Below are 21,214 nucleotides of genomic sequence, written 5' to 3'. Positions count from 1 at the left end.
AAGGAAAGGGAGGTTATGGAACAGAAGCCCTGGGGGTGCCTGGCAGCAAGGAGCACTGGGGTTCCCTTTTCACCCCAGCTCTGCACAGAGGCACCAACCCTGCAGAGAAGCCAAGGAGGAAATATGTCAGGCAAACACAGCAATACCAAGTTATTTATTTTGTGTAAGCACATATGTAGTACAACTCCAGGATTATGTAGTCTATGGTTCACACTAGGATTTAAAATACTGAATTAAAAATGGTAAAGATTTTCTTGTGAAAAAAATCTAAAAATTGTCATACCTGTGTCAGCAGAAAAACCCCCAAAAAACACAGGACATAGAGTGGGCATTAATGAATAATATTATAATAGTGATACAGGAGAATGAGAGCTTATTTTTTCTGAGAAGCATTCATGATGATTTTCCTCAAGCCATCCTTGAGCTCCTGGTTCCTCAGGCTGTAGATGAGGGGGTTCAGGGCTGGAGGCACCACTGAGTACAGAACTGAGAGTGACAGGTCCAGGGATGGGGAGGAGATGGAGGGGGGTTTCAGGTTGGCAGATATACCAGTACTGAGGAACAGGGAGGCCACAGCCAGGTGAGGGAGGCAGGTGGAAAAGGCTTTGTGCCGTCCCTGCTCAGAGGGGATCCTCAGCACAGCCCTGAAGATCTGCACATAGGAGATAACAATGAACATAAAACAACCAAGTGTTAAACAGGCACTAACACCAAGAAGCCCAAATTCCCTGAGCCTTGAGTATGAGCAGGTGAGCTTGAGGATGTGTGGGATTTCACAGAAGAACTGATCCAGGACATTGCCATGGCACAGGGGCAGGGAAAATGTATTGACTGTGTGCAGCAGAGCATTGAGAAAGCCACTGGCCCAGGCAGCTGCTGCCATGTGGGCACAAGCTCTGCTACCCAGGAGGGTCCAGTAGTGCAGGGGTTTGCAGATGGACATATAGCGGTCATAGCACATGACAGTCAGGAGGGAAAGCTCTGCTGAGACAAAGAAGAAAATCAGAAAAACCTGAGCAGCACATCCTGCATAGGAGATGTTCCTGGTGTCCCAGAGGGAATTGTGCATGGCTTTGGGCACAGTGGTGCAGATGCAGCCCAGGTCAGTGAGGGCCAGGTTGAGCAGGAAGAAGAACATGGGGGTGTGCAGGTGGTGGCTGCAGGCTACGGCGCTGATGATGAGGCCGTTGCCCAGGAGGGCAGCCAGGGAGATGACCAGGAAGAGGCAGAAGTGCAGGAGCTGCAGCTGCCGCGTGGCTGCCAATGGCAGCAGGAGGAAGTGGCTGATGGAGCTGCTGTTGGACATTTCTGCCATATGGGCATGGTGGACCACTGAAAGAAGGTGGAATAATTTTCCTTGGGTCAATCCTGTGCAATTATATTAGGAATTCTCTTAAAACCACTTCTCTTACTGTGTGGGAACTTAATTAAAAGCTTTATTTTTAGTTCAGTTTTGTGCTGCTGTGTTACTTTCTCATGTTCTGCATTGCTCTCAACCTGAACTGTGGGGATCTCAGTGGGAAAATAAGGTTTCCAGTGCTGCAGGGCAGTCAGACCGGTTGGTGCTACACAGCTGCCCTGTGCTCATTACACGTCCCTCGTATTCAGGTTGATCACAATTACAACGTGCTTGAAAAATAAAGTCGACTTTTTGAAGGCCCCAGATTCATAGTCAGTCTCCCTAAACCTTTCTATCTTTCCGCGTGCAGCTGGAGATGGAGGGATACCAAGGGTTTGTCTGTCTCTCTGTTGCCTGGAGTTGTGCCTAGTGGGAGACGTTTCTTACTATCCAAGCCTTGTCCCTGCCAGTGCTGCCAGAGCCCAGCCCAGCCCTGGGGGCTCAGCTCTGCCCTGCACACCCCTCCCAGCACAGGGCACTGCCCAGGGGCATCTCCCTGCCAGCAGAACCTTAAGGGCATCTCAGACAAACTGAGATAATGCAAGCCAAGGTGCTGCTGCTGCTGTCTGTAGGCACAGGAGGGTGAGGAGGCACTTTGTGAGGGAGATCTGAGGCAGATCTGCTGATCCCCAGTGGGACAGTGCAGGAGTCTCAGTGACACAAACACACCTGACAGACCCTTTCCCTTGCCTTGAAGAGAAAATTGACAGCAGCCCTGGCCATGCAGCACCATCTGCACAGCAGGAGGAATCTGCCCTGGTGGGGGTGGCTCCTTCCCCCCTCCAACTTCTCCTCACAGTCCATGGGGAGCTGTCAGGCAGGCTGAGAGCTGCCCCTGGCAGGTGGCACATGTCCTGGGCTGGCCCAGAGCCCTGAGGGCTGCAGGAGCTGCTCTGCAGGACAGCCCTGGCTGCAGCCCCAGCTTCAGCCCCTGCAGCCGTCCCTGGCAGCAGGAGCCATCCTGCTCTGCCCCTCTGACAGTGCCCAGGGCAGCCCCACTCTGCACCACATCCTCCTCCTCCTGTGCCTCAGAGAAACTGGGAGAGTCCTCCTAACACATCCCACAGGCTGTGGGCTGTGCTGGCTCCAGGAGATCCCTCCAGGAGCACAGGGGACATTGCCCTGCACCCACAGACTCACCATGTCCAGGGCTGTGAAGATGTTTCCCCAAGTGAAGTCTCAGCTCAATGTCTTCCCAATCCTGATTGCCTTCAGCCTGTCTGTGCCTGGCTCCTGTCCCCTCAGTGCCTGCAGGCAGTGCCCTCAGCCCTGCTGGGCTGGGAGACGAGCTGCTCCTCAGCAGAAATCTCTTTTTGAAGCTTTTCCTGGTTGAGCCTGGGAGCAGCCTCTGTGCCAGGAGACCAGCCCAGCTCAGCAGCACACACACAGCACAAGGATTTTAATGACCCTCTCAGGGATTTGGTGCTGTTTACATCACAGTAAGTCCCTCAGTGTGTTAAAGAAACTTCTCAAGAGTTCAAAGTTAAATTGAAACACCATTTTTTCCTGAAGTTTTAATGGATTCTGCTGAGGGATATGTCTGTGAAAGTTGATCAAACTTTGTTTTTATCAGTGCCCCCATACCCTACTAACTATTTCTAGTGTGTCAAAATACAGGCTAAAGGACCAGCCTTAGAAATCTCCTTGCTTTGTCTAGTACTCATTATCTCCTCCTTCTTTTCTTATCCTGTTTCCACCCAAATCTCTCTCCACACAGCCTCATAGTCCTTTCCCAATCTTTCTCCCACACACATGCCTGAGTTGCAAGTATTGAACGTTATTTGTCACACACAAACTTTAGGATCTTAGGTTCAAAATCAGCTTGGTTAGGATGTCTCGATTTACACTGAGGGCATAGACCTTACCATCTCTCAGAGGAACAATAACAACGTTTTTCACAAATCTTGCACTGTAATAGTAACCATGCAGAGTGCCAACTTCTAGAAGCCCCAAAAACCTCATAACACCCACAAAAGCAAGCTATTCCTCTTCTCTCTTGAATGTCCAGACCCTCTTGTGCAGACTCTTCCCAGTCCAAATCTACCAACCTCCCTGCTGAAATTCGATATATTCCATTCAGTTAAAACCACAGAAGACACAGGGGAAAATTACCATTTTGCTGCAATTGTAAATTTTGTCACAAGGTGGCAATATTACTCTAAAATACACAATGACAAGTGGGGCAGGGGATCGGTTAAGCCCGAACACCAAGTGTTTCAGGGAATACCGTCCCCCTTAAACAGGAATTACACACACACAACCCAAATCTAAAAGTCAAAATCACTGCAGGGAAGGGTATCTCTTTATTAAGGGAGAAAGCATACACCTCTTGTCAACACAGCACACAGTATACAACAATTACAAACGATCACCCAATGACTTTGTCCTTCTCCAGCCGTTTCAGTTGCCCAAAACTAAAACACAGATCCAAGCTCCTGCTCACTTCTTCCCAAGTACATCTCACCAATCACACAAACAGTCATTCACAGAGGCAGGACCCAATCAAAATAATGATGAAAATAGCAGCAATAAACAAAGGATTTGCCCAGTTCACCCAAAGAACTGCTGGTGGATCTCCCTGACAGAACAAACCCTTTCTGTGGCCACTGCACCCTCCCGATGATTGCAAACAAAACTGCCCAGACTTGTGCTGAGAACAAAATGTCTTTTGCGTCTTGTCAGCTGCCTTTTAGCCATGTGTAGGCCTGACAGGCATACACATAATTTTAAACATACAATTTTGTCTGCAGTCCAGCAACATGTCTTGTCTGTCCCCATGATGAGCAGCTGGGGACCGGAGGTCCCTCCAGGAAGGTCCCAGAGACATCCATAGCCCAGGTTGCTCTTGCAGCCAGAGTTTCTCATGGCAAACTCACCAATTGATAGAGAAAAGAGGACTCTCCAGCCATTTTAAGTTAGAAAGTAGTATGTTTATTACAATGCTGGGCAAGCCCAGAAGAAATCTCCCACAAGGATGTGCAAAATACCCATGGCTCTTGCCTTATTTTTTCCATCAAAATCTTACATATTCATTTAGTTACCCAATATGCCTATGGATATGAATTACCTAACACCCCATACCCTCACATTTGTACTAAAATTAGCTCAAAGTGCTTTTGCACAGTCCTTGCACAGTTCTTTCGTTCAAATGGGTCAGTGGGTGTTTGAAATGGGTCAGAGGTCTCCTAATGATGAAGTCAGGGAGCCTTCCTTGCCTTCAGCTTTTCACCTTGGCCTTGTTCCTACGTTCTCGGGCTCTTTGTCCATAGTTCAAGTTCCCAACCTGGTTCTGGCTGGTTGCAGGGCCCAGGTGCAGTTATGGTTTCTTCACTTCAACAGTATTCCAACTGCCCAACTTGACACAACAAAGCCAAGCAAGTGATTCATTTTCTTATCTCTACTGGCTTAACCACTGATTATTAACTTTCTACATTGCTTCTACTCTGATCATTATATATATAGCTTCCATTCCTCAGATAATCTCTTAACCCTTTGATTTTTGCATCAGAAAGATGATGCTATGATAGATACAAGCACAATCAAGGTGTTGTATCAGGATGCTCTGCCTGGATTGTGGTGAAAATGGCTTGAAAAATGCCCTATTTGCAAAGCTTTCAGTGGTGGATGGAGAAAGGTAAGCTATGCTGCTTTTGGTGTTGAGGAAATGCTGAAACCAGCCTGACTCATTTAAACTCTTCCTGTCCTTGCTGGGATGAGGAGCCCCTCAGCCTTCCCTGCTCCAGGCTGGACAAGCTCAGCTCTCTCAGCCTCTGCTCACAGCCAAAGGGCTCCAGCCCTGCCTTGGAGGCACTTCCCTCACCCTGCTCCAGCTTCCAGACATATTTGCTGCCCTGGGGAACCCAAACCAGGCCCCAGTGACCTGGATGATCCCAGTCCTTGATGTCCTGGTCACACAGCCCCAGACCTTTGTCCCCATGTCACGCTCTGGGGTGGATTTGTGGAACATCCTTGGTGGAAGCTGTGGCCCTATTGGAATTGGGGGAACCCAGGGGAACAGGGGACCCTGCTGGGCATGAACAGCATTGGACTTGTCTGGGTAAACTGTGAGGGGGGCTGAAGCATAGTGGCCAGCCAGGATCGCCTCCTGCAGGCTTAACTGGAGGCACTGGAGGTGAGAGACAGCCTCTCTGTGTCTGGAATGCTCAGCAGATGCTCAGCTCAGGCAGCTCCTGCAGCCCCAGGGCCAGTCCCCTGCCCAGCACAGCAGCAGAGAGTTGGCCCTGGGGCTCCTCAAGCAGCTGCTGCCGCCCCAGGGACAGGGCAGCCTCTTGCCAGGGCTTCTCTGCATCCCAGGGGCTCCTGCTCTGCTCCTGGCACATGCCAGCTGCCCACAGAGCCTGTGCCATGGGAACACGTCTGTGCTGGCTGAGCAGCCACTGCTGCAGCCCCTGCCCTGCTCCCAGAGCCTGAGCTGGGGCTGCTGCTCTGCAGAGCACGGGGGCTGTGCTGCCCGGGGCCCTGGGCTGCCTCTGCTGGGCTCTGCTGCTCAGCCTGGGACACAGAGGCAGCTAATGGTGCTCCCTGCACTGACCCCTTCCCACATAGGCTCTGCTGGGGCCATGCAGAGTTTCAGAGGTGCCTGCCTTGTTCCAGGGCTGCTAGATGCCCTTGGGGCTGCCCTGCATCCTCCTGGGGAAGGTGTCTGAGGCTCAGAGCACTCAGTGCCAGACTCCTTTCCCTGTGCCTGCTGTGTCCCTGGGGCTCAGAGCACTCAGTGCCAGACTCTTATCCCTCTGCCTGCTGTGTCCCTGTGGCTCAGAGCTCTCAGTGCCAGACTCTTTTCCCTGTGTCTGCTGTGTCCCTGGGCTGCAGAGCTCTCCTGGTCACAGCAGACATTCACTCCTTGATCTCCAGTTGACCCCAGTTTGGGCAGGCCTGTGCCCAGTGAGCTCCACTCCCTGCTGCTCCCTGGCACACCCTGTCCCTGCAGGTCCCCTGTGCTCTCCTGGCAGCTCCCAAGGCCCTGCAGACAAACATTGCTCTGCCATCAGCCCTAGGACAAGCTGCAGAGCTCCAGCAATGTTCAGAACAACCCATTCACCATCTGATGGGCACTGGCCACCAACAAGCCAAACCTGACCCAGACCTGAGTCCCTTGACGGCCACACTGGGACCCTGATCTCATCCCACTGAGCCCTGGGAGAACAGGGAACACAAGGAGCCTCTTCAGAGTGTGTTCTTTGGGCCTGTTCCTGAGACTGACTCTGGAGGAGAACAAAGCCTTCCTGCCCTGCCCTCAGGAGATCCCTTTGCTGATGGAGCGGCTGTGCTGGAGCCCAGCTGTGTCCCAGCAGTGCCCATGGCCTGTCCCTGCCTGTGCTCACAGCAGGGACACACAGCATGACAGTGACCAAGCTGCCAGAGCACGGCAGCCTTACAACCACAGAAGGGCTGGCAAGGAGAGGGTGGAGTTGGGAAGAGCAGATGTGGGAAGAGCCAGGGCCATTTTCCCTGGCTCTGCTGCTGTGCTGGGAGTCCCTTCACCTCTGCTCACAGGCACTGCCCTTGCAAAGACAGAGAAGGGCTGGGAAAGCACCTGGGTCACACAAGGCAGAGCAGGACACTTTATTTTACCTCAGTACACAATGATCATGGCTCCTTACTGTCTGTGCTGAACACAAGCACAGTAGATACTGATGTAGCAATACTGTGACTAAAGGCATCCCTTTATGGAAAATACTATGAAAGTTAAAAAAAAAAAAAAAAAGGAAAAGTAGAACACACCAAATAGAAACACATGGAACTAAGCAGTCTGGGCAGTCTGTAATCAGTTCCATTCTGAATGCTATGCTGAAACAAACAGGCACTTGATTGTTTCTGGAAACACAGAGTGGTCATATTCCTCAGGGCATCCTCAAGCTCCTGGTTCCTCAGGCTGTAGATGAGGGTGTTATAAACGAGATTAAGCTGAATTAAATATAATTAGAATAAGCGATAATTTATTTTGCCACTGAAATACGGTCCTCCTTTCCCACAATCAAAAAGGGAGAGCACTGAGCCCGGGATCGGCGCCGGGTGAGCACACTCTGATCCAACCTCTATGGCATCGGATCCCCCAGTGCTCACAAAGCCGCCTTGGTCAATTCAGTTTTTATACAGTTTTTCATAGCCTGGAGCAGAGGTCTTTCTTTTTGTTGTTGCACATATTCATGTAGTCTTTCTCTGCATTGGGCTGGACAAAACCATGTCTGGGAAATGATGAATTTGGTGAATGCAGATCTCGGTTGATGGGAAGCTGGCATTCAGATGTAGCTTTCCTGATGGCTCTGGTTATCTTAATCATCAATAATTGATGGGTGCTCATCGCTTGGGTCTTTCCTGGACAGTTTCTGAAAGGGCTATCTTCGAACAAGTAATTATTTGGCTTTTGACTGGGAATTAACACCAGCTGAGTATAATTTCAGAAACACACAACAGTGGGGACTAATAAGGGTAACTCCTTGATTTTTGTGTGGGCGGATGATTTTTCATTGTGGACCAGGGTGACAACCAAGTTGGGTCCTTCTCTTCTGTAGAGGGTGCAACAAGAGATGGTATTGTATATCTAATAAAAGGAGACCTATGTGCCCCAGGTGTGCCCTGGAATTCCTGAGATCCTATAATTGGGATGTAGCACGTGATCAGTTTGATATAGTGAGTCCAGTCTGTGGGTAAGGTTTAAAGCAGGAGAATTTGGATATTTTTGAAAAAGACTGGAAATGGTGCCAGCTTGGTAAAATTAATTATAAGGCTCCCATTGCAGTTTAACTCTTTGTATTTGAGATACAAGGGGGTATTTATGGAATTTCTGCCTGGTCAAATAGGAGAAGGAAGCAGCTAGCTGTTTGAGCTATTGGAGATGGGGAATTTTGAATAACTTAGAGGAGACAGCAGAAAGAATCAGGACTTCGTGTGCTCAGTATTTTCAGAGGGGTTGTTGTTGGGTTGGTCAGCAGGGTGTGGTCAATGGGATTTGTCATTGGGGTGGTCAGTGGGTGTGGTCAGTGAGGTGTTGGCACTGGTTTCTAGGATATGGGTGTGGTCAGTGAGTGTGTGTAGTGGTTATGGTCAGTGGGTCTGATCTTTGGAGGTATGGTCATTTGGGTGCTGAGTGGGATGTGGTCAGTGAGTAAGGTCAGCAGATGAGATCAGAGGGTGAACAGTGAGTCACCTGTTCCTATTTCTGTTCCATCATTCCTGCTCTGATGAGGATGGCTCCTCAGCCACTAGGAGGATGCTGATGAATTTTAATACTCCAGAGGCCTCTTCTTTCTTGAGCTCTTCAGTTCCAGAATTCAGTGACAAAGGCTCATAAACATTTGTTTAAAACACCCTTAAGAAAAGCTCCTGGGGATAACTATATTTTTCAAATCTTTGGTGGTTATTTGGATAGATTTCAAAAATGTATTTCAAGTGAATATACTATATTGAAAACAATGCCAAGAGAAGTGATTTCTCCTGGTTCTTTTCCTGTTTATAGATGGATATCAGAACTGTCCAACTGATATTGACCCCCAGCACCTTCTAATGCCGTCTAAATAGATACTAAAATCAAGTCCCTTCATGGATGGTCAATCAACCACACTTTGTCCCCATCCCCATCCCCTCCTCACCATTTCCCTGATCCAACCCCTCAGACTCCTCTGGACCAGGAACAGTGCAACCAGCAGGCTCAGAGCAGTGATTCTTGCCCTGTGCTCAGCAGTGATTGGGCAGCACCTCAAGTGTTGTGTCCAGTTCTGGGCCCCTGTCCCAGTCTGGGGTTCCTCCTCTGCTCTGAGATCACCCCAGAGGGACAGGAAGGTGGTTCAAACCCTGGTTTTCTTCGAAGCCACCGAAGAGAGACTGCTGGAGACGGTTTTCTCTTTTCCCAAGGACTGTTTATTATTTCTTATCTCTGGGACCTTTTGCCTGGCCAGCAGCGGTCTGCTCAGCCTGGCATCCATGGTGGAATCTGCCTGGTGAAGGCAGGGCTTATTTTATATAGTTAGTACTACGTATTACATGTTTACAAAATTTTACCGATACAATACAATTTTATTAAATGGTCCAGCCCTGACCCCATCCAATCCAAGAGTGCCAACATGTCACCCAACATGGATGACATGGAGAAGAAGGAGGAAAAGGTGTCCACCCCCCAAATTCTCCATCTTGGCCACGTGTCCCTTATCATAAACATTCAAGAAAACCTATTTATCTACGTTCTAACATTCTAATTTACACTCTACTCATCATTATTTTCTGTGTCTCTTCTCTCAATGTGGGCAGGTTCTCCCAAGGAGCCAAATCCAGCCCCTGCAGCTCCTGGGCAGCACTCAGGGGTCTCTGAGGGGTCTGCCAGGGGGGTTTTTGCACCCCCAAAGGAGCCAGGGAAAAACCCTGGACTCCCACATCTCGCCCCTCTGTTTGCACCAAAAAGACCTCCTTCACGGTTTTGTCCAGAGCCCTTTTCACAGCTTTGTTCAAGGTGTGCCGAGTGCATGGGATGATGCATGGCAAAGCAATGAGAATAGTAACAAGCTCAACTAATATATAAAAACCTACTTTAAAAATTTCTTTTTACAAAGGTAAAAGATCAAAAAGGTCAAACAGACCATCCAGGCACAATAACTGTGCTAGAACTCGGAAGGATGGTTTGTTTGAGACTACAATATAATTGCTATATACATTCTAATTCGGAGTTACATCCATTGTTTGGTTCTTTTTCACCCCTAAAACATCACATACAATTCCAAAATCCATTGTTGAACCAAAAATTTCTAATTCTTTTGGTTTGAAAACAGCCACAGGGAGAAATTGAACCCACACATGCCATCCATTCACACGAGTTGTCACAACTCACATCACCCATGAAGGGATACCCTCCGGAATGAACCATTCTTTCACAGTCAATCCCACCAGACATGTTGAAAATGGCTTTTTTGCCTGGAATGCCTCAAATTGTTTCCAACCCCACTGTCCATGCTAAACTTTCCCAAACACTCTCCCTTGGCTGCATCACTGGTAAATCCTCTTTTTCACCTAATACAGTTGACAAAAAAATAAGATACAACAGCATATAAACAATCATTTTTCACTGTCAGTCCTTAAGTCTTTTAAATCTTGTTTGAAGAGAAGTTCACATCCTTTTTCCTTGATGTCTGCCAACACTCCCCTTGGAATCTTGGTGGCTTGTTGTACTGGATCATTGTGAGGAGGGTCTCCTGCTAATTCTGCCATGATGAGGTTAGCATGAGCACCACCTTGGTATTTCTTTTGCAGCTCCTTCAAAGCTCTTCTCCATCTGCGCTCCCATATAAGTCCTTGTGTGTCAGTAAGTATCAATGACACAAGAGATTTCATGTCACATGAAGTCAAGTCATATTCATTGAGAATACCTTTTAAAAACGGTTTAAAATATGAAGATCCCAGTCCATAATCTCTAATTGCCTTAATAAAATTTTTAACTAAATCATGATTTAATTTTTGCCATCTTTGGTTTTGTCCTTGTGGCTCATAATTCACTGGTATGGCTATTTCACCAGTCCCAATTGCAGGACATTTTCTGCTTCTTGTCAAGTCCATTCGAATATTTGTCCAATCAACTAAAGTATCTTGAGCTGCTGTTGCAGGTCTGTGTGTCTCTGTAGGAATTTGTCTGTTCAAAGGTATTACTTGTTGAGATTGAGGCCAAGTTGCTGCCTCATCCATTTTTTGATTCATTGGTATTGTAGAAATCTGTGGTCCTTGCCGCATTGTTCATTGAAAAGTCCTTGCCCATTATTGTCATCAACCTTGTTCTTCCCTTTATTATCACTTGTGCTGTCATTTCTGAATCTGTAAGAATTGTCCTTGGAGATCTGTAAGATAGGAAAACCCATTCTATAATTAAAAGAGTGTCTTTTTTGTGTTCGTCCCACTGAAAAATCAAACCATATAGCTGTGTTTCTTCTCCCAACACTACTTAATGGAATGGTAAAGAGTCCACGTATCGGTGTGGAGTGGTGAGTGCCACAGTAAGTCCTACTAAAAATCCATTGTCAGGTACATGTTCCACTGTGAAAGGAGATCTCTTCCCCATACAGTGAATGGCTTTTACACGAGTAATAGCTGTCTTCTGTTCGGGTCCTGTGAATGTTATTGAATTTTCACTTTGGAAGCATACAGAACTTCCTCCCATGTCTGTGATTTGATCCAAAGGTACAATCAAGTTCCATTCTCGAGGTCAGAAAATATATGAAATCACTGTCACGTCCGGTGTTCACCATCCCTGTGATGGTTAATTTTCTGTTATGGTCTATCAAGTCCCAAATAATAGTTGGCTGTTCACGGGTTATGTACTTCAACCATAACGCATGTACTTCGACATGGTCATTGTAGTGTGGATGCCCTTCGCTCATCGCCGGCATTGCTTGATGCTCCAATGGATGCGATGGCAGAGCTATCGCTTTTGCCAGTTGAGTATTTTGTGGAATTGTCAATGGGGTTCGAAGAGCCCTTGCTAAAATTGTCATCTCTTCGAAGCAGTCTGCTGAAACAACAGTAGGATACATTGTCAGTCCAAAATTGCTGCACCGGTCTCTGCCTATTATCAAAAAATCTTGTCTCTTTCGGCACGGTGCTTTCAGTCCTGTACGTATAGATGCAGATTCTTCATTCAAAAAAACAAGTCACTTTTGAAGCTGACAGGATGTACTGCGTTCCTGGGCAGCAAATCCCTGTCACAGGGGATGTCCCCTAACGCCCTGCTGAGGGAGTCAGATTGACGCTCCCTGACAACTGTATTGTCTGTGCCGGTGTTGTTGCTGTTCCTTGTTGCACTGCCATCATTTCTGTCGTAGCACAAGATGGTCCTGCACTTCGTGTTTTTTGGCAGTGGCAATGGTTTTCCATCCACGTCCATCAGAGAATAACATTCACTTGCCAGATGTCTTCCTCTGCGACATCTAGGGTAAAGTTCTGGTGGCTTGGAAGTCTTTGTGGATTGAGGACAATTTTTCCCAAAATGGCCTCCATGTCTTCGGTGTCGTCCTTCTCGTCGACTTCCATGCTCTCATCAGCCTCCTCCACGTCCACCTCCATCATTTCTTCTCTGTCCTTCACCATCTCCAGCTCCACGTTCTCCTTGGTGTCTCTGGCAGCCTGCATGAGGCAGCACAACCTGACTGGGGTCCTGTTCCCCAGCATCCATGCCCACAGGGCCGCAGCCTGCCTGGGCAGTGGGGGTGTCCCCTCCCTGGGATGGCACTGTACCTCCACAGGAACAGCAGTGCTCATCCTGCTGGGGTTGGTGCTCCAATGCAGGCAGCAGGAAAATTCCAGGCAGCAGGAAAAGTCCAGGCAGCAGGAGCAGCTCAGCACCGATGGAGAGAGTGAAGAGTGAGTGAGAACAGACTGCTGGCAGCAGGTGAAGTGTCTGCTGTGCTGGTTACCAGCTCCTGGACCTTCCACCTGGAACCCTCTGCGAGCTGTGATGTCACAGAAGTTTCAGGGGCACTCCACACTGGGAGGTGGAACCATGGAATGATCAAACCCTTGAATGGTTTGTCTTGGAAGAGACCCTGAAGATCATCTGGTTCCAACCTGAGCAGCCTCCCACCACACCAGGCTGCTCCAGACCCTGTCCAACCTGGCCTTGGATGTCCTTGGGGATGGGGCACCCACAGCCTCTCCACACAGGTCCCTGTGTCAGGGACAGCCACCCTCACAGTAAAGAACTTCTTCCCATCATCAAATCTGTTCCAACTGTCTCTCAGTTTGATCCCGTTCCCCCTTGTCCCATCACTACAGTTCCTGAGGAAGAGTCTCCCTCCCGCTTCCCTGCGGCCTCTTTACTTAGCGCAAAGTGAGGTTTCCACACAGGCTTCTCCTCTCCAGCCTCAACAGCCCCAGCTTTCTCAGCTTTACTCTTGGGGAGGTGCTCTAGTACCCTCAGCAGCTTTGTGGCTTCCTGTGGCAGCCAACACCTTCACTGTGACCACAGGGGGCATCAGCTGCAGTACCAGTCTGTGTCTAAATTTGGTCACCACTACTTGGATGAGGGGGATGCTGAAGTACCGGGTTTTGTCCACACAGGGGCAGCACTGAACTGGGGGAAGGCTGCAGCAGTAGTCTTTGTTTACAAGCGGGTAGCACTGCTAAGAGTAGGGGGAGGCTGCAGTACCAGTACGTGTCCACATGAGGGCATCACTGCTCAGAAGGTGGGGGCTGCAGTACCATGCTGTATTCACAATGGGGAAGCACTGTTCAGGGAAGGGGAGGACTGCAGTTCCATGTTGTGTCCACAAGGGGGCAGCACTGTTCAGAAGCAGGGGGCTGCAGTACCATGCTGTGCCCACAAGGGGGTAACACGGTTCAGGGAGGGGAGCTGCAGTACCATGTAGTGTCCACAAGGGTGCAAAACTGCTCAGGGGGAGGGCTGCAGTTAGAGTCTGTGTCCAAAATTGGGCACCATTGCTTCGGAAGGAGGGTCCTGCATTGCTGGGTTTTGTCCACAAGGGGACAGCACTGAACAGGGGGGAGGGTACAGTACTGGGCTATGTCCACAATGGGGCAGCACTGCTCAGAGAAGGGAGAGCTGCAGTACCCATCTGTGTCCATAAGAGGGACACAGAGGAGGGGGTGGCTGCAGTACGATGCTGTGTCCATACGGGGAAAGCACTACTGTGGGGAGGGCATTCTGTACCAGTCTTTCTCTACAAGGTGGCAGCACTGATCAGGTGGGAGTTGCAGTACTGAGCTATGTCCATAAGGATGCAGCACTGCTCGGGGAAGGGGGAGGTTGAGGTACCATGCTGGTCCTGCAGAAGAAGTACTCCCCCTCCCTCCCTCCCTCCCTCCCTCCCTCCCTCCCTCCCTCCCTCCCTCCCTCCCTCCCTCCCTCCCTCCCTCCCTCCCTCCCTCCCTCCCTCCCTCCCTCCCTCCCTCCCTCCCTCCCTCCCTCCCTCCCTCCCTCCCTCCCTCCCTCCCTCCCTCCGTCTTCCCCCTGTGCCAGCAAAGGGGAGAACCTCTGCTGCCCGAGGGACCCTGGCTTTGGGCTCACCTGCCATCCAGGTGTAGAGGTGTCCTGGAGGATGGTGTCACAGCTGAAGTCAATGAGCTTCGCCTCGCTGTTTCCCAGGTCAACGAGGATGTTCTCAGCCTTGATGTTGAGGTGCAGGACGCTGTGGCTAGTGCAGTGCTGCATGGCCTGCAGCACCTGGCAGAACATCCCCCACACCATGGGCTCTGGCAGGGACCCGTCCACCTCCAGCAAGTGCCACAGGTCCTGGCAGCACTTCGGATGCTCCATGACCAGTGCAAGGCCATTGGGAAGCTTGAACCACTCCAGGAGCCATACAACGCCGTGGAAGCCAGGGCACGACACCATCCAGTTGAGCACCAGCTCCAGGAGCACAAGGGTGCCGTCGTGCTGTGGGGGGACCACGATGCCGTCAGTGGGGCTGATGCTGCACCACACCTTCAGCACCCCCTGCCCTGGCCTCACCACAGCTCACCACTGCCCGGGATGCTGCATGGCCACTGCTTCCTACCTGCTCCCTCCACGCTCCCTCTACGCTCACTCCCCTCGCAGCATGCCAGCTGCCACTCCACCTGCCAGACCTGGCCTTCGCCTTGCCTAGCATGCCCCGCTGGCTGCTCCCACTGGTCCCGCTCACTCACCAGACGTGCCCACTCCCAGATACAATCCCAGCCCACTCACTTGATGTCCACCTGCAAGACAAGGTGAGCGGCAGGCTCAGCTCGCCACCCGCATCCCCCTCCCTGCTCTGAGCCGGACTCGTCTCTTACCGGGGCACTGTCGGCGAGCCAGGTCCCAGTGTAAACACTGCCACAGCCGCTGCTCCCCAGCACTGGGCCCTCCCTGTAGAGCTGCTCCAGGGGAGGCTTCTCCTCCCGTGCGGACTGCACAGTGCTCTCGCCATTCTGCTATTCTTTGGCTTTCTTCTTTAGGTGTGACAAAGCATTTTCTAGGGAAGAATTGCCTCTTCTGAGTTTTGTCAGTGTGGACAGGAGCAGAGCATTGAAATGTCAAGTAGAAAAGAGAAATTGTGTCACTATTGTCATCCCTTTTCATTCTCTGTTGAAACAGTAGCAGGTTGTCAAAAGACATGGTCTGCAATGTGGAACTTGGTGCCAAGTTTCTTTTTCTGCCAGAGGATGAGGAGGGGAGGTATCCCAGAATCACGGAATCATGGCATGCTTTGGCTTGGAAGGGATCTGGAAGACCACATAGCTGCAACCCCCGTGCTGTGCCTGGGGACCCCTTGTACCAGACCGACTTGTCCTGAGCTTCATTGAGCCTGGCCTCGTACAATGTCAGGGGTGGGGCATGCACAGCTTCTGTTCCAGGAAAGCCTTTCCTTGTGCTCTCTCTGCCTGCCCTTATACAAAGCCCCTGTCCAGCTTTCTTGTAGGTTGCCATCAGGTACTGGAGGGCCGCAGTTGGACCAAGTCTAAGCCTAAGTCTCTTTTGCTGGCTGAAGAAGCCCAGCTGTGCCAGGCTTTCCTTGCAGGAGAGCTGCTCCAGCCCTCGAATCCCCTAGGTACCCCTGGGCTCCTGCTCCAGTGTGTCCCTGTCCTTCCTGGCTGTGCAGGGTTGTTGATGCAGAGTCAGATGAAGCTTCAGAGTGTGCACAGAGCATGCCACACTCCATGAACTCCTTGCCTTTATCTGAGTTGTTGATAGGGAATGAGAAGTTATAGATCAGGTAAAAGGGACAAAGTGAGTGAGGTGAACACAGAGTTTACTATCAACCCATCTAATGGGTGGTCACTAGACAGTGGCCCAGCTCCCACCTTACCTCTGTGTGAGGCTGAGCCCTGCTGGCCCTTCCTCTTGTCCTCCTCGCTGGCAGGGACCCTGGGGGCAATGCTGCTCAACTGCCCCTGCTGGGGCTCCTGGGCCAAGGCCCCCTGAGCTGGCCAGGAGCCCAGACCTGCACTCCCAATGCCAGGGCTTTGCACAAAAGTGTCCATGCCAAACAGGTCAGCGAGTTTCCCTGGGAACAGAGGCACCCAGGCTGGGTGGGACTGTTGATCTGCTGAGGGGTAGAAAGTGTCTGCTGAGACACCTGGACAGGCTGGATCAAGGGCTGAGGCCACCTGTATGAAGTTCAACAAGGTGAAGTGCCCCATGCTGCACGTCAGCCACAACAGCCATGGGAGGCTCCAGGCTGGGGGCAGAGTGGCTGGAAAGCCACCCAGCAGAAAGGTCATGGGGTGCTGTTTGGCAGTGGATGAACATGAGCCAGGGAGTGCCCAGGTGGCCACGAAGGCCAAGAGCATCCTGTCCTGGGATATGCTTTAGTGGTGGCCTTGGCAGTGTTAGCGGCCTCAGGTATTAAGGGGGCTTCTCTGGTCTTGAAAGGGTTTTCCACTGAAACAGTTCTGCAGCTCTAAACCTCCATTCCTTGTTTTGAAGGATGCAGTCCCAAATTGACCCACATTGAGGTTTTTAAGGAATTTAGCATCTCCCTTTCCTTGAAAGTAAAGGGAACCAGGCTTTAAATGCTCTTGAAACACTTTTCATTCCTTGATCTTCAGCTGTGCATTTGAATTGAGGTGCTTTTGTGCAGCAAGGTTGGACCATGAGATAAATGCAGGCAATTTAGCAGCAATGGCACTTGTTTTATCTGCTTTTCTGCTTCCTTTCCCTCTGGGTAGCAAATTTGGGAGTATTTGTCTTGTGCTTTGAGTTCTGGCTCAGACTTGCTCACAGAAATGTTGTAAAATCTTATCTATTCCTTTCTCCTGAAAAACCTGGCTAGAGACAAGGCTTTCAAACCAGTCCCCAGTATGATTAGCCCAATGTCCCTGATTAATTCTATGTATGCTTGTATTAGAAGGAGTGTACTATTCTAACTCCCCTGCCCCCCCCCCCTTTTTATTTAAGTAGCTTTTTGGGCAAGTCCTGTATGTCATTCCAAGTCTTTTTTATCAAATGTGTGAAGTGATGTTGCTGCAGTAGCAGCACCCTGAGTTCATTGACAACAACTGCAGAGCACTGGGTGCCACAGCAGTGGGCACGGTGAGAGACTTGCCTCCATGGCCATGGCCATCCAGCCATGGGGAGAGCAGCTGCTGGGGCTGCCCCCATTCTGCCGACAGCAGTCTGCCCCCAACATGTGGACTGTGTGGCCATGATTTTGTCAGAATGTGGAAAATGCATTGTTTGAAGGTATTTTTACGTTGTCTAACATTACCTGACCTGGAGCAGTTTGGTAGGCAGAACGCCCTGTGGGCAGAGCCATGGCAGGGATAGGTGGCTGTCACTTGCACTTGCAGTGTCGTTTTTCCAGGCAGGCTCCTGATACAGCTGTGAGGGAAGGCACCAGCTGCTGAATCAGGCCCAGGGAGGAGCAGCAGCAGCAGCACATTGAGGAGACCCTCATCTGCAAAGAGCCCCTCACCCCCTTTGCTCCCCCATGGCATCACAAGGTGATTCCACTGCAGGTGCAGGGCTGCAGCAGACTGGAGACTCCTTCAGGCAGGGCTTGCTGCAATCTCGTTCCTGCAGTTGTGCTGGGAGGATGTTGGCTGCAGCAGGGGTGTCCATGCCCAGGAATGCTGCTTGGCTCAGGGAGGCAGAGTGTGCACAAAAGCTGCATTCAAAGCACTGATTGTGAGCCCCCTGAGCCACTGGCAAGTGCAGCAGCTCTTCTTCATTGCGTGCAAGTGAGAGCCCAGCCCTGGAGCCTATCCCTGGGAACAGGGAAACTGTTGGGGATGAGGAAATAGATGTGAAGGTTTAAGGCCCTCTTCCTTTGTTTAGATAATGCCAAATGCTACAAATACCAAGGAGCTAACAGACATCCTGTTCCAAGTATGGCAGGAAAGGTTTAGAGATAAGGTTCATAGATAAGAAAGCCATAAAACATGGTAATAGAGTGATTCCTATAGGTTACATGCAAATATTAGGAAATTAGTATTTTGTAGTAGATTGCTTAATGGAAATTAGAATATTCAACATAGAAGAATGCTTATTGTATAGTAAATGGGAAGTCGCTCTCTTATCCTCTCTTATTCTCTCTATGCTCTATTCTCTCTACTCCCTTATTCTCTTTTACACTCACTCCTTCATATACCCACGCCCTTACAATAAACTACAAACTTCATAACCAGAATATAGTGAGCTCCTGAGTCTGTCCTGATGACCGTCTACCCGACTTTAACCCCCACAGATAATACTCTGAGGATTGTTCTGAATTTTCAGGGACAGTCAAAATGAGAAGCATTTTGAGGCTGATGTTGCAGTGTTGGGATTGGGTGTGTCTGCAGAAAAGAAAGCAGGAATAAATCTCTGCCACAATGAAGGAGAACCTTTGCATGGCCAATTCCTACCCAACAGACACACTGGTCATATTTGCACACTAAATACTAGGGGCAGCGAATGAAGAGTGAAAAGCTTGTTTGAGGAGGTAGGAGAGATGAGACATGAAAAAATAATTTTGCTGATGCAGGAAAAGGGATCAGACCCACTGGTCCCTTGGCTCATGCTCAGTTCTGCCAAATCAAGCATGATCAGTTTTAACCATTCTGTTGAAGAGTATTTCAGAAGAACCTGTCCCATGCTATTTCCATTTAGAAATATTTGAATTGTCAGGAAGCGCCAAGATCAGAAATATTTTGAGGCAAATCCAGTTTATGTTGTGTTTCAGTGTCTCTGCAATAAAGCAGGGAATAAACCCCTGAAGCAATGAAGCAAAGGTGGAAGGTTTGGATGGTCAGTTTGTTCCCTAATGATATCAGCCAAGTGAATTCAGGGGTCATCTACTGGGGAGTGCAAAGCTTCTTTTACTTCCAACACCTGGTTGTTTCCCAGCACTTTAATTGTTGTGAAGAGAAATAAACAAAATTCCCAACCAACAAGCTGCAGCCCAGAACTGATTGGGAATGACGGAAATGAAGGCCTTGAAAAGTAGCTTTGCAAAGCTTCAGCTTTCTAGACAGTGTCAAACCCTCAGATCTGGGTGGGCCTAGGACTGGCTGCCCTTGGGAAGGGAAGGGGATGGAGCTGGGGTGGGGGTTCTGTGGCCATGGAAACGAGAGAACCAGGGGCGAGCGCATCACAAAGGGGCAGCCCCGCGCTGGGGCTGAGAAGGTTGTGGGTGACACGGACACAGCGGCTGGAGACACAGCAGGAGACACGTCTGGCTCTGCTGTCTGTGCCCACTGCTGGCCATTGGAGTCACCCCACCTTGTTCTAGGGCTGGGGACCAGCTCCTGTCGCTGCTATCCCAGACGGTTCCCAAATTCAACCCCAGATACTTCTGTGAGACACAAGCACAGGTTCAAACATGGATTCTACTGGAAAAGGAAAGGCCACAGAAGGAAAAGGTGAGGATAGAAAGAAGCCGAAGGCCTGACCAAAATGGAGAAAAATCCCACCACTGTTCAGGGAAAATTGGTCCATGGTGGTCAGAGCTGGCCCTGTGTCAGAGTAGGTGGCTGACAGCTACAGTGATCCTGCAAGGATGCCCATGGCATTACAACATTCTATCATTAGTTTGCTCTGCTTTCTCCTTTTTGACAGTAGCCAAATCACTCATAATGTCAGCCAGGACAGGGACAGTGGCCACACATGACAACAAATTGAACATGGCCAGGAGATGCAAGTCCTGTTTCTTTTTAGCCATCCATGTTGGGTCTCACTACAGATACATTTCCTGTTCTTCCTCTGCTTGGTGATTGGGTCCAACACTGAGGATGATATTATGGTGCTATAAAACAACCAGCAAGGCCTGCCTGCCTGCTGAGAGCTCTTTGAGGTTTGCAGAAATAGCAGTCACAGCTGTGTGAGTCTTTACTGGATATTCACAAAAGGCCACCATCAAGAAGAAATCTTTCCTCCCCTCTTATCATTGGAGCTTTCCACCTTTCCCTTCAGACATGATAACTTAATAGTGTTCAGAGGAATTAAACACAGGTTGATCCATGAAAAATAAAGACATTTTCACAAGAATTCAAAAGTCCCTCTAGAGCTTCAACCATTGGACACATATGTGGTATGATAAAGGAGGAAGGTCATCTAACTCACCTTTTCCCTTGTGAACTTGGCTCAGCCTCATGCAGAGGTAAGGTTGAAGCTGAGCCACTCTCTGGCAGGAGGAAGGGTCTTGTGCCAGCCTGGAGAGCCTGTGCACATTGCCAGGGAACAGTTCTATCCTGCAGGTGCCCCCTGCCATGAGCTGTGCTGCACCCAGTGCCCTGTGGAGCTGTAGGGCTGCTCAGCTGCGGAGCAGGGAGAGGAGCAGAAGGCTGCATGTGCAGCTGAGCCATTGCTGGAAGCACAGGGCTGTGGGCTCCCTGCTGTCCCAGGGCAGCCCAAATGTCAGGCTGTTGCCCTGGAAGCTCTTTGCAAGTGGGTCAGGGTGTGGCCCTGGCCTGCCCCAAGGGGCTGCTGGCAGGAGCATGTTTCCCTGGTCAGCTATTTAGAAGTTTCCAGGAAATGTGTCCCATGGAATATGGAGCTTCAGATGCTTTAGGTTGGCATTGCAGCCTCTGTTACCATTTGTATCTCCACTTTGCAGGTTTATCTCCCAACAGTGCTGCCAAGAATCTTTCCAGGTCACCTCCCTTTATGCTCCTTCCCTCCAAGCCATTGCCTCCTATCCAGAAGAGCTCTCCTTCCAGGCAGCCAAGCCCCATGTGCAGTGGAGAGGAAGAGAGAGGGAAAATAGCATTGACTACAAAGATATCAGTAGAAACAACCAGGAGCTGAGTTCAGAGGGAAAAGGGCATGAGGTAAGGAGACTAAGCTAAATCCTGTATGATAGATTGTCACTTTATGCACTATAGTGATTCCTAGAGAGGCTGATCTGGAACAGACACTAA

The 21,214-nt window shown here is 49.9% G+C and overlaps 1 protein-coding gene across 1 annotated transcript; it reads right to left on the bottom strand.

Annotated features, from left to right (window-relative positions):
* Window positions 1–335: 335 nt before the first annotated feature.
* Window positions 336–2,686, bottom strand: LOC306815696 (olfactory receptor 14A16-like). Its single transcript, XM_079332257.1, has 2 exons — window positions 2,540–2,686; window positions 336–1,332 (listed from the first exon to the last, which is right to left on the bottom strand). The coding sequence occupies exon 2, from the start codon at window positions 1,313–1,315 to the stop codon at window positions 374–376; it is 942 nt and encodes a 313-aa protein (XP_079188383.1). The 5' UTR covers window positions 1,316–1,332; window positions 2,540–2,686; the 3' UTR covers window positions 336–373.
* Between the last annotated feature and the right edge of the window lie 18,528 nt (window positions 2,687–21,214).

Source organism: Erithacus rubecula (assembly GCF_903797595.1).
Source record: "Erithacus rubecula genome assembly, contig: scaffold_188_arrow_ctg1, whole genome shotgun sequence".
In the NCBI taxonomy this organism is placed as follows: Eukaryota; Metazoa; Chordata; class Aves; order Passeriformes; family Muscicapidae; genus Erithacus; species Erithacus rubecula.
This window is presented reverse-complemented; position numbering and strand designations above follow the sequence as displayed.